The sequence below is a fragment of the Schistocerca nitens genome, chromosome 1 (assembly GCF_023898315.1).
Source record: "Schistocerca nitens isolate TAMUIC-IGC-003100 chromosome 1, iqSchNite1.1, whole genome shotgun sequence".
Taxonomy (NCBI): domain Eukaryota; kingdom Metazoa; phylum Arthropoda; class Insecta; order Orthoptera; family Acrididae; genus Schistocerca; species Schistocerca nitens.
The window spans coordinates 1,216,472,140-1,216,485,821 of NC_064614.1; the positions used below are offsets into that span (position 1 = coordinate 1,216,472,140).

The window sequence follows — 13,682 nt, forward strand, 5'->3', positions numbered from 1 at the left end:
CAACTCGGTGTAACATTTGGCACCAACTAACAACATGGAAGTACTCTCAGGTAGCAGAAGGGTGCCCAGGTTCCTGCCATATATAATGCCATCATCTTCAGTGGTTAGTGGCCTGCAGGTTCTTTATTGGTGGTGATATTCCAAGTGCCGCTCGTGCTGCCCACAGAAATATTCGAGGCTCCGGCTTCAGCAGTATTGATAGGCTATGATACTACAGTATTATTGATTTATTTGAACCAATGCTTTAGTAAACCCTGCCTCCCCTCTCCTCTCCTCACTTAATCTATTTCTGAGTTGTAAAGCATCAGATATCATTGCAGAATAAAATATGAAAGTATTACAGATCTTATATGATTGAGCGTAATTACAATGGCTGTAGGTTTCAATACAGTGCTAATAAAGGATTTTTCTTTTTGTGGAACACTGTTTTTATTTATCATAGTTTATCATCAGGAAATTAAATAATAACATTAACTTTTTCTAACAATTTATTTTAATTCCAGAAGTACAAAAGTCATATTAATATGCAGTTAAAATTAAATATTACCTTAATTTTTTAAAGTAATATGAATATACAGGATAATAAATTGTAACAGTTACCAGTAACTGTTTATGCCATGGGAAAGATTTGTACTGTGCTCCTTTGATTTTTCTTCGTTAAATTCTAATACATTGGTAGTAGCAGTGACGACATAGTAGTAGCAGCAGCAGCAGGAGTAGTAGGTATAATAATAATAACAATAATAATAATAATAATAATGTATTTAATGGTGGATAACCAAGTTTGTAAAGTTATACATTCCACCAGTACAGAACTTATTATAAAATCCTAGAAGGAAGATATTTTCTTATTGTTAAAGAAACACTGTATAAGATAGATAATGTGTGAGCTTGGACATAGAGCATTTGAAGTGATACCTCCTGGTAGAATTTACTGATTCCATAAATTAGTCTATCATTATACATGAATCACATTGGAACAAGGAAAGAGCTAACCAACAACAAAAGCTCCCTAAAAGACCCAAAAGCGAGATATAATATAAAATCTGGCACGTGCAGCAAGTTGGTACAACACTAGTATACTCGTATTGGGTGTAATAGCTACTCATAAATAAAGCTATATTATTGAGTTAAATATGCCATTGAATATAATATTAGGCTTAGATAGTTAATAAATTATTTTTGTGCTAATTAAATAAATGCAAGAGCAGATGCATTAAATTCATTTGTCATAAATAACAAAAGGACTGAAGATGGCTTTTTAACATATTGGCTGTTTGTGGACTTGTAATATGAGTCATAGGAAATGTGTCCAATCTAAGCAGCTATCAAATTGTAGTAACCAGCAAAAAAATGTTTTCTATTTGTCTCTCAGGAAACTGTATAAGTGGTAGCACTAATTTCCAAGTTTCAGTGAGGTGTATCTTAGGCCACGTGCACACTGGCATGATTAATTGTGCTGTGTCGAGCACAGTTGTTGATTACGCAAGATTGTATGTAGTGCACTGTTCATGGACACGAGTGGCTGGCAAGCTGGGTGTGATCAATTTTGTGGGTGCAACACAAATGTGATAGGAGAAATATGTAATTTAAGAAATTTACAATATGGTCACTGTGTTTCCCTAGGGAACATGGGTTGTCTGTGTACAAGTGTTTATCTTTCGCTATTTTATCTGCCTTTTTTTTATAGAACTTAACACTGAAGCAACTATTAAGAAAGTGAGACAATCAGTAACATTTTTTTAAAACAATAATTAAATAAATCTGACAATTCTATTTCAGTTATTTGATTTTCAGCTCTATCGGTAAGTCAGAGATCTGTGTCCTTGGTAATTTTAATTCTCACTTTTAACATTCATGCAATATCTAATGTGTGAGATTACAGTTAATCTCAAAAAATACTAGAATCTATAGTTGTCCACATAGTTGGTTCCTCCTCTGTCTAAAAAACTTAATAGTGGCAACATACAATGATATCACTACATGAGGTAGTATTTATAATATCACACTTCAGTGCCTTCGTTAGAAGCAAGGTCATTCCACACAGTGACTGGTATAGCTCTCAGCAGCACTTGTTGCTTCCCAGTATTGGGGCTTTGCAGTGAGCTATTGAGGGGGGGCAACGACATCAGAAGTAGGTTGCCTTCTTGACTGACACAATGCTCCTCCCAGGCAGCAAGCAGTCAGAAGAATCACCTGGACAAGAACAAAGGCATTATACAGTTGGATCATTACAGACAAGTAGATTCTGTTAGCTGATAAATATAAATATAAATGGAAAATAAATGCTTTTGGTAGGATTTAATATCAAATACAGGGAAACAGAGAAACACTAATTACAGATGCCAGCAAAAATGTGCAGAAATGTTATATTAAATGGAACATTACCATCAGAGCTCTGATACCAGTGCAAAGCAACAACTTTCATAACAACTGCTTTTTTTTTTTGTTATACAAGTCAGTCTGCACATCATGTCTACAATTCTTAAAACAAACTAATTTCCAACAATTTTATTTTTGAACATGATAGATATGAGTTATGACTGTCAATTTATGTATGAATTGTGATTGAAATTTAGATGGAGTGTCTTTTTTCAAGCGCACATATAACTGGATCCTATTTCATTGCAGAAGAAATGATTATTATTGCTGAAAGAAAAAAAAGTGATGTTTGAAATCTGACACATATTGCTTTGTTTGGTGGTGGAATTAAAAATGCTGTCATTGTAGGACACTTACATATGTGTTCCAAAGTGTCCAATATGTATGCTTGGAAATGACAAACTGTTGAAACTGCATTTACAACCAATAAATATATTGGCCATAACTGGTAATTATGTCCAAAAATTATAGCTATTGCCCCTTTGTTAATCAAACAGTTTTATTGTGTGAAGAGCTTTGTACTTCTATATACATGACTGCATATTTGCAGAGTTACATAAAAAAGAGTACTTGAGTTAATCACAGAATGTAGGCATGGGATCAAAATATCACGTGCTAGAAAGATAGCTCTAAATTGTTTAATGAAAGGACTAGCTTTAATCTGATCCTGGAAAATTCACTATAAGCACCATAATGTGTCATCAAAATGGCAAAAACCATGTACTATGCACAAAAAATTCAAAATTCCAAGAACAAGGCAAGAAAAATTCAGAGCATTATTAGGCATGAAATGAATAAAAGTGGCAAGGAAAATGATATTGAACTCACAAATGGCAGTAGAAGTGAAACAGATGATATGAAATAACATTGAAAGAAGATCTGGTAAAGTTACTTAGACAAGTAATGTATGCTACAACACCAGACATTAGTTTTGTTTACTCATTTGTTAGAGAGATCATGAAAAACATTAGGTTACTAAAAGGTAGTTATTCTTCTGGTTATGATGGTATCTCAGCCAAAGTATTAAAATCTTGTGCTGACTTGGCAGCACTGCCCTTGAGATGCCATTATAATCAGTCAATGAATCAAGGAATATTATCTGAAATACTGAATTATGCAGTAGTAACAAAATATACAAAAGTGCAGGTAAGTGACCTCTGATTATAGGCCAACCTCACTTATTCCCATGTTCTGGAACTTTTTTTGGGAGACTTACAACAAAATACTGAAACAACTCAGTTTGGCTTCCTCAGAGGCTTCTCTGCTAACCAATATGTGATCTCAAAAACTCAGTTCATGTAGAGCTAAACGTAAAATTCTGCCAGGGAAACTGAAATGATAGTGCATTAAAAGTCTTTCCCTTGCATGGATGAAGTAATATCTTAACAACAGAAAAGAGTGTCACATTAGAAAATGTTACATGGGAATAAGATAAAATTCAGAGTGGGGAAACTATTAAATATGGTGTGCCACAAAGTTCAGTGCATGGCCCAATCCTACTTTTGTTCTACATTAATGGTTTCCTGGGGAAATTGAAGAACTTATAGAAAACAGTAATGTTTTGATGTGATATGAGTTTATTGAGAAAAGTTCCAAACACATCCATACCATACGCAGTCAGGAAAATAATGGAAGAGGCTTACAACTGGTTCGCAGCCAGTAGCTTAAACCTTAATCTTGCAAAAACTCATACAATCCCATACAAATAAAAATGACTAACAGGTAACAGAACTAGAGATCAATAGGCATACACTGGATGAGGCTCCATGTGTGAAATTCCCACTTCAGATGGGTAATAAAATGATGTGACACCAGCATGTTGGTAAGGTAACAAGAAACCCCAACTCTGCGCGCTTTGCACTCAGAAATTTCTGTCTCATTGTTGACCTGTAGAAAAGATTGCTACTACACTTTGACTACTTTTTCTCAGTTCAGTCCTATGACAATCTTCTGGGGCACTTGAGCTGAGATGAAATAAGAGTTTATTCTACAGAAACATGCAATAAGATTATTGTGTAAAGTTGTAACTGATGATCTTGCAGAGACCTGGGAGTCTGATGTTTACACACTAATACATATTCTCCCTAATGTTATTTGTGGTTAATAACAAGAGTGAATTAGGATGAACTGAGCAATTGACAACCACCTTGCTAGGATCAGAAATAATTTCAGTATAGACTATGCATCCCTCTGTAGGATTCAGAATGAAGTTTTATATTCTGGTGCCAAAGTCTACAACATGTTGGTAGGGGCCATCTGGCAGGAAACTGCAAGTCCCCACACAGTAAAGAATACATCTTTAGCCATTCCTTCTACAATATATCTGAATATCTGGGCTCAGAAATGTAAATTCTGTGTAACTAATGTGTGTATCAGGCAGATCCTAATTTTGTCAGTATGTAGACAGCTAATAGTGACTTGTCTAAAATTAAAATCATTCTTTGAAGTATTAGCTAATAACAGCCCCTGAGTTGTATAGGAGTAGGATTGATGGAACATGATGTGTGAAAGAATGAGTGAGTGAATGAATGAATGAATGAATGAATTATACCTTAAGAGATCCCTGCATAATTAGATTTGAGAAACATAGATTACAGACAAATCATTGTATGGGAGTCAAGGAAAGCTTTTTTTATTGTATATGTATATTAACTCAGGTTGTGGGAATGGAGAGATATTTTTATGGTGTTTTTGTCACGTTCATCTGTAGTAATTTTGAACCACAGAAAACTTCTGTATGGTGATGAGAGCACAGAGGACAAAGATTGTAACTGCTTCATCATAGAGTGCCTTCTCAACCTTGAAAAGATCAAAGGATGCACTGAGTGCCCATAAACCACACACACACACACACACACACACACACAAGGAATGGAGATCATGTTCTCATTGTTTGATAGTCATATAAAATGGAATGTCTTTTGTGATTTGAAATGGTGCATCAGAACGTAAATGTATCAAAGGAAGCAGGAGACTAATCTTTGTAAATGTGTATGTATGTTTTTGAAGAAGTCCAAGAAACCTAAACTTTATTGAATGAAAAACATATTAATTTTTTCATTTAGATCCTTTAAGCCCAAAATCGGATCCTCAATTAAACACGCATATGCATTGCAAATACAGTAAGGCTGAGAATGAAAGGCAGTAATACTAATAATAGCAATAATAATAATAATAATAATAATAATAATAATAATAACTGCCCACCTCTGCGGTTAAAGTGAGTGCTTTTTGGGATAGGAAATTATATCTTTATTTACAGCTATTATTACGTAATGGAAAGGATAGTGGCTACTCAACATATGGCAGAGATGTTGAGTCACATATACGCCTGTGGGGCCAAAAGCTTAGACAGTCTTTTCGTTGCGTGTATCTGCAACATAGCATCTCTGCTATGTGGTGAGCAGCAACTTTTCATAATATTGTTACATAAGGGTAATATCAGGCCGGCCGCGGTGGCCGAGCTGTTCTAGGCGCTTCAGTCTGGAACCGCACGACTGCTACCGTCGCTGGTTCACGACTGCTACCATCGCTGGTTTGAATCCTGCCTCGGGCATGGATGTGTGCGATGTCATCAGGTTAGTTAGGTTTAAGTAGCTCTAAGTTCTAGGGGACTGATAACCTCAGATTTTAATTCCCATAGTGCTCAGAGCCATTTGAACCATTTGTAATATAAGATATGGTACTGTTCAGTGCAGGTATTTTACCCTAAAATGAGACTGAAGTCATATTTTATTGTTTGTACACGTCTATACTTAGTAAAGCTCTCACATAAAAAAATAATTGCTTTTGTTTATGATGACATTGAGTGTCAAATATATCTCAAGGTGGGAGTGTCAACTTAGTTCAAAGAATAATTTCAGATCGTAACACAGGTACTCAAGTAATCAGCTTTCTAAGGAATACATCTCACATATTTTAATAGGGAACATATTGCATAAATGTGATCCTTCTTGAAAGAGAGGTATCTGAGAGCACAGGACACAAGACAAAAATATTGTTGGTACTCTGTACAAGTCAAAAATTCTCTAATTTTACCCTTGAGGTCATTAGTGAGATTTCAGTTGAATAAAGGAAGAACCATGAACCATGGACCTTGCTGCTGATGGGGAAGCTTGCATGCCTCAGCAATGCAATAGCCGTGCCATAGGTGCAATGGAGGAGTATCTGTTGAGAGGCCAGACAAACGTGTGGTTCCTGAAGAGTGGCAGCAGCCTTTTCAATAGTTGCAGGGGCAACAGTCGATGATTGGCTGAGCTGGCCATGTAACATCAACCAAAACAGCCTTGCTGAGCTGGTACTATGAACAGCTGAAAGCAAGAGGCCATGCAGCTTTACTGTATGGTTAAATGATGATGGCATTGTCTTGGGTAAAATATTCTGGAGGTAAAATAGTCCTCCATGATGTCCAGGCAGGGAATACTCAGGAGGATGTTGTTATCAGGAGAAACAAAACAGGCATTCTGGAGATTGGAGTGTGTAATGTCAGACCCCTTAATCGGGCAGGTAAGTTAGAAAATTTAAAAAGGGAAATGGATAGATTAAAGTTAGATACAGTGGAAATTAGTGAAGTTCGGTGGCAGGAAGAACAAGACTTCTGGTCAGGTGAATACAGCGTGATAAATACAAAATCAAATAGGGGTAATGCAGGAGTAGGTTTAATAACAAATAAAAAAATATGAGCGTGGGTAAGCTACGAACAGCGTGGTGAACACATTATTGTAGCCAAGACAGACATGAAGCCCACGCCTACCACAGTAGTACAAGTATATATGCCAACTAGCTCTGCAGATGATGAAGAGATTGAAGAAATGTATGATGACATAAAAGAAATTACTCAGATAGTGAAGGGAGAAGAAAATTTAATAGTTATGGGGAGCTGGAATTTGATAATAGGAAAGGGAAGAGAAGGAAAAGTAGTAGGCAAATATGGATTGGGGGCAAGGAATGAAAGAGGAATTTTGTACAGAGTGTAACTTAATCATACCTAACATTTGGTTTAAGAATAATTAAAGAAGAAATAAAAACTTTGAGGTTTGCCAATGACATTGTAATTCTGTCAGAGACAGCAAAGGAACTGGAAGAGCAGTTGAATGAAATGGACAGTGTCTTGAACGAATGATATAAGATGAACATCAACAAAAGCAAAACGAGGATAATGGAATGTAGTCGAATTAAGTCAGGTGATGTTGAGGGAATTACATTAGGAAATGAGACACTTAAAGTAGTAAAGGAGTTTTGCTATTTAGGGAGTAAAATAACTGATGATAGTCAAAGTAGAGAGGATATAAAATGTAGACTGGCAATGGCAAGGAAAGCGTTTCTGAAGAAGAGGAATTTGTTAAAATCGAGTATAAATTTAAGTGAAGTTGTTTCTGAAAGTATTTGTATGGAGTGTAGCCATATATGGAAGTGAAACATGTACGATAAATAGTGCGGACAAGAAAAGAATAGAAGCTTTTGAAGTGTGGCGCTACAGAAGAATGCCGAAGATTAGATGACTAGATCACATAACTAATGAGGAGGTACTGAATAGAATTGGGGAGAAGAGGAATTTGTGACATGACTTGACTAGAAGAAGGGATCGGTTGGTAGGGTACATTCTGAGGCATCAAGGGATCATCAATTTAGTATTGGAGGGCAGCATGGAGGGTAAAAATCATAGAGGGAGACCAAGAGATGTAGGTTGCAGTAGGTACTTGGAGATGAAGAGGCTCACACAGGATAGAATAGCATGGAGAGCTGCATCAAATCAGTCTCTGGATTGAAGACCACAACAACAACAAAGGAAGATGTTTCTTGGCTCTCATTGGAATGTGATTTCTTGGAATTCTATGACTAAAGTTCACTGTGGTAAAAACTGAATTTCTTTTAGAGTCTCCTTCTATGAATATTCTTTGCCTCTTCATTTAATCTTAATTGGCAACACACTCAGACTAACTAACAGTAATCAGGAATTGGTTAAATGACGGTTTTGTGACATACTTAGTTTAGCCTTCTTCTAGTAAGTCTCAGTATGGCATCTGCCTTCCCATGGTATAAATTGTGTAATTCCACTTTAAATTGTTGTGAACAGATATTCATACATACTTGATGGTTGTGACTGATTACAATGACTGAACTGCAATTTTTTAGTTACATGTAGTGGGTCTTTCTGACTGTTTATGCAGATTATGCTACATTTATTTGTGTTCATGGCCAGATGCGTTTGGACCAAGTGCTAATTGTAGTCAAACCCATCTGCATTTAGTAAGTTTTCTAGTTATGTCACCTCCTTGTATGAAACTGCATTGCCTACGAATAGCCTGGTGGGGAGGTATAAATATAATTTTACGCCACCCACATATCTGTGGATTTTGCTTCCAGAAGAGAAAGAAAGCGTTATGCTGAGTTGCAGAGAGGCACAACAAAAAGACTGTCACAACATAAGCTTTTGGCCAAGCTTTTGGCCAACAAAGCTTTTGTCAAAAATAGACAATGGACAGACAGACAGGCACACACACACACACACACACACACACACACACACACACACAAATGCAACTCACATGACCACACTCTTTGGCAGCTTGGACTATGAACAGCACCACATGATGGGTTAGGCAACCGGGTGGGTGTAAGGAAGAGGCTGGGGCAGGGAGGGGGAGGGATAGCAGGGTAAGGTTGGGGATCAATAAAGTGCTGCTTGGGAAATGTGGAGGAACGAGGTGGAGAGAAGGGTATGCAAGCTAGATGCAGCCAGGAGGTTAGCTGGAGAGTGGTGAGAATCTGGGGGGGGGGGGGGGGGGGGTGTAGTGGAAAAGGAGAGTAGTAAAAAGACTACTTGTGTTGGCGGAACAGAGGGCTGCATAGTGCTGGAATGGGTACAGGGAAGGGGCTAGATGGGTACAGACAACGACTAATGAAGGTTGAGGCCAGAAGGGTTACAGGAATGTAACCCCTCTCCAATCTCTTCCCCAACCACTGTCAAACCACCTGACTGCACCTACCTGCCATACCCCTCTCTTCATCTCATCCCTGCCTGCTGTCCCAGTGGCACCTTACCAACCCTCACTCTTACTCTTCTATCCCTCCCTCTCCCCTCCCCAGTCTCTTCCTTACCTCCACCCAGTTGCCTCTCCCATCATGTGCCACTGATCGTAGTCTGGCTTCAGTGTGGTTATGTGCATGTGAATTGCATTTGTGTGAGTGTGCGTGTGTGTTTCAATTGTCTGTTTTTGACAAAGGCCTTGTAGGTCAAAAGCTTATTTTGTGACAGTCCTTTTGTTTTGCTTATCTGCCACTCAGCATCTTCACCATATGGTGAGTAGCAACTATCATTTTCATAATTCTGACCGAGCGAGGTGGCGCAGTGGTAAGACACTGGACTCGCATTCGGGAGGACGACGGTTCAATCCCGCGTCCGGCCATCCTGATTTAGGTTTTCCGTGATTTCCCTAAATCACTCCAGGCAAATGCCGGGATGGTTCCTTTGAAAGGGCACGGCCGACTTCCTTCCCCATCCTTCCCTAATCCGATGAGACCGATGACCACGCTGTCTGGTCTCCTTCCCCAAAAACCAACCAACCATAATTCTGTTACTTCCATCCTGGATTTTCCGATGTTTGATAATAAGCCTTATGAAACTCAGAAAGTAACCTTGTTGTGAAATGAGGGATATCCTACCCAAGATCATTCCACCCTCCTAAAGTGTTGAGCTGTCCTTCTTCCAATCTCCACAACATCCTAATTTATCCCTTTGCCACTTCAAATCCGATCCCTGTGGAAGACCCAGGTGCAAGACTTGCCCAGCTCACCCACCCAGTACTTCCTATTCCTGTCCTGTCACAGGCTTGTCCCACCCTATTAAGGACTGGTACACTGGTGAAAACAGCCATGTCATATTTAGGATGAGTGGCCACTGCAAAACTGTGGCCAAGAGCATGGTATACCAACCACCCTGTGGTACAACTTGCTGTTGAACATAACCTGATTTCAATGGCTGCTTTACAACCTAGGCTGTCTGTTTTCTCACTTCCACTACCAACTTCCCCAAACTGCGTAGATGGGAGTTATCCTTACAACATATTCTTCTCTCCTGAACTTATCCCAACCTCAACCTATGGCAACCTAGTGTCCCCACATCCTTTCTTAGCACCGTAACAGTTGCATTCCAGTCCAAGCTGCCAGAGATGGCAGTCATATGCGCATGAGGTGGGCTTGCTTTTATGAATGTGTATGTGTTTTCTTTTCTGAAGAAGGCTTTTGGCAAAGGTTAGAAGTGTAACAGTCTTTTGTATCAATCTATCCTTTTACTAATGTTGTTGATAATCAATTTTAAAAGAGAGCCCAAACAGACAAGAGAACAAAGTAAATTCATGCCTCCACTCAATCTATCTCTATCAATGAAATCATTCACATACCAAAAACATTCAAAAAATGCCCTCAGGAATTGATGATATTCCAGGTGTTATCACAAAGAAATGTTTTATAAACAACTCTTGGAGAGACAATCTTGATAGGAACTTTATTATTACTTTTTGCCAAACTCACTGAATGAATCATATACAACAGATTAAAGAAATTCCTGGACAAGAACAAAATGCCCCGCAGAGTTTCCATAAAAATAAATGCTTGACTAGTGCCATCTATAGTTTATTACAAAATGTCCTAGATGAACTGGACAAAAAACAAAATGGTGTTGATATTTTCTTAGATCTAAATCAAGCTTTTGACTTTGTGGACTATAGAATCCTGTTGGAAATGCTCCAAAAGTATGGCATTAGAGGCACTGCATTAAAATGGTTCTTCTCATGCACAACAAATCAGAAACAGAAAGTATTAGTAACATACTGTGTTGTCACCGCCAGACACCACACTTGCTAGGCGGTAGCCTTTAAATCGGCCGCGGTCTGGTAGTATACGTCGGACCCGCGTGTCGCCACTATCAGTGATTGCAGACCGAGCGCCGCCACACGGTGGGTCTAGAGAGACTTCCTAGCACTCGGCCCAGTTGTACAGCTGACTTTGCTAGCGATGGTTCACTGACAAATTACGCTCTCATTTGCCGAGACGATAGTTAGCATAGCCTTCAGCTACGTCATTTGCTACGACCTAGCAAGGCGCCATTATCAATTGCTATTTATCTTGTGATGCATGTACCGTCAGACCGATGTTCACCAATTATGGATTAAAGTTAAGTATTCCAGAAGCTATGTACCTTTTTTGCTAGTCTCAAGACATTGTCCTGTTCCAGACCTCACGCCATCCTGCGTGAGCTTTAACGCGTGCCCTTTGACCTCCTGTCATTGTGGATTGGCTGTCTTGCCAGTCCACAACAGTTGGCGACGAGAATTTTGCGTTCGTCTTGATATTGCCCTGATTTACTTGTGTCATGGCTTCACCACAATCTCCAGATTTTATCGCTTGCAGAATCAGCAGACGCAGGCCTTATTGGATGCCCTTGGACAGCTCGTCCAGGGTCAACGCGCAATGCAAAACGATGCGGTGGCCGCTGCTCCACCGCTACCGCAGCCACAACACGCTGTTGCACCACCTTTTCGTCCTTTTGATGCTGCACTGGAAAGCTGGACGGAGAGGTCATGCCAATTTGGATTCCATCTCGCCGACTACAGAATTCAAGGTAATGAGCGGCAGCCTTATCTCCTTTCATCCATCGGCGTCCACACGTACCGTGTGATAGTCAAATTATTTCCCCGACGCGACGTAGCAACTCTGTCCTACGACGAAATTTTGTCTGCATTAGATGCATATTTCAAAGAATCCGTCAATGTAGTTGCGAAAAGGTATACCTTCTTTCGTACAAAAACGGCAGGTCAAACTAATCGGGAATGGGTTGCAACTTTGTAAGGCCTTACTAGAGATTGTGCTTTTGAGTGTCAATGTGGCCTCCCTTATTCAGATACTATGGTGCGTGATGCAATTGCACAGAACGTTTCTGATGTTCGTATAAGGGAACAGATTTTGAAACTAGTCAATCCCTCCCTTCAACAAGTGATGGACATATTGGATCGGCAAGACACACTTGACTTTGCTCAGGAATCATTTGAAACTTCACCAGCCATGCGTCACATTAACCGGCCCGCCGGGCAAGCTACACGGAACAGTAAACAGCCCTCGCGCCCATTCGCGCAGCTGCCACCAAGCTCTCCGCCACGTGTGTCGCGCAAGCAAGCAAATGTAGTGCTAAAATCATGCCCGTGGTGTGCTACTAGACATTCGCGTGAGAATTGCCCGTCACGCCAGGCTATTTGCTTTTTCTGTGATAAAAAAGGCCATGTTCAAAGTGTTTGCCAGAAAACGCTCAGATCGGACACTCACAACCATTCCAGGCCCTTTGCTTCACGCCGGAATCGAACCAAGAATACTCAGGCTCGTGAACCTTCGCCCATGGAAATTCATGTAGTTCATTCCACTCCGCCCAGTGTCACTCTCTCTAACAGTGACTGTGTTCGTCCCACAAATAGTGTGCGTTGACATCGCCGGAAATCCCGTCAAGTCGCCAGTGATTCTGTACCAGTGTTACTTCACGATGCACGAGACAGTCGCTCTTGTCGTCAGCAGGACAATAAACTTTTTGTAGACTTGGACATTAACGGCAAAGTGATATCCTTCCAGCTCGATACCGGAGCTGCAGTTTCACTGATCAATCAAGACACGTACAAACAGCTGGGCACACCTCCGTTGCGTGCTGCAAATGTTAAGCTCAGTAGCTATTCCGGTCAGCATATCCCTGTGTTAGGACAGTGCAGCCTTCTTGCAACATACAAGGGACAAACAAAACTTGTGTCAGTGTACGTCCTTCGTTCTTCTTCTGCTGTGAACTTGTTTGGTTTAGATTTATTTCAGTTGTTTAACTTGTCTATAGTCAATCAGGTCCTATCAGTGAACCAGACTGTGCCTTCAGCCAGTGTTTCTCGTCTATGTGACGAATTTGCGGTCATTTTTGCACCAGGCCTTGGTTGCGCTAAGAACTATAAAGCACATTTGGAACTGAAAGTCAACGCACACCCGAAATTTTTCAGAGTGCGCAATGTTCCCCACGCATTGCGTGATGAGGTCGCAAGAAAGTTAAACGATTTGGAATCACAAGGTGTGATTGAACGTGTGCAGGCTTCTCTCTGGGCATCACCCTTAGTAATTTTGCCAAAACCTTCTGGAAAATTGAGACTTTGTGTGGACTTCAAGGCAACAGTGAATCCACAACTAGTGACTGCAACTTTTCCTTTACCCCGCCCGGAAGACCTTTTTGACAAACTGTGCCCGGGTAAATATTTTTCGAAGTTGGACCTAGCAGATGC

At 39.9% G+C, this 13,682-nt stretch overlaps 1 protein-coding gene across 1 annotated transcript in view; it reads right to left on the bottom strand.

Moving 5' to 3' along the window:
• Positions 1-505: 505 nt before the first annotated feature.
• LOC126201327 (extracellular matrix organizing protein FRAS1-like) overlaps positions 506-13,682 on the bottom strand; it is a 422,703-nt gene continuing 409,526 nt past the window's right edge. Inside the window, exon 20 of the mRNA XM_049936776.1 lies at positions 506-2,196. Coding sequence (XP_049792733.1) covers positions 2,107-2,196 — 90 coding nt within the window. The 3' untranslated portion in view covers positions 506-2,106. The remainder of the gene's footprint in view (positions 2,197-13,682) is intronic.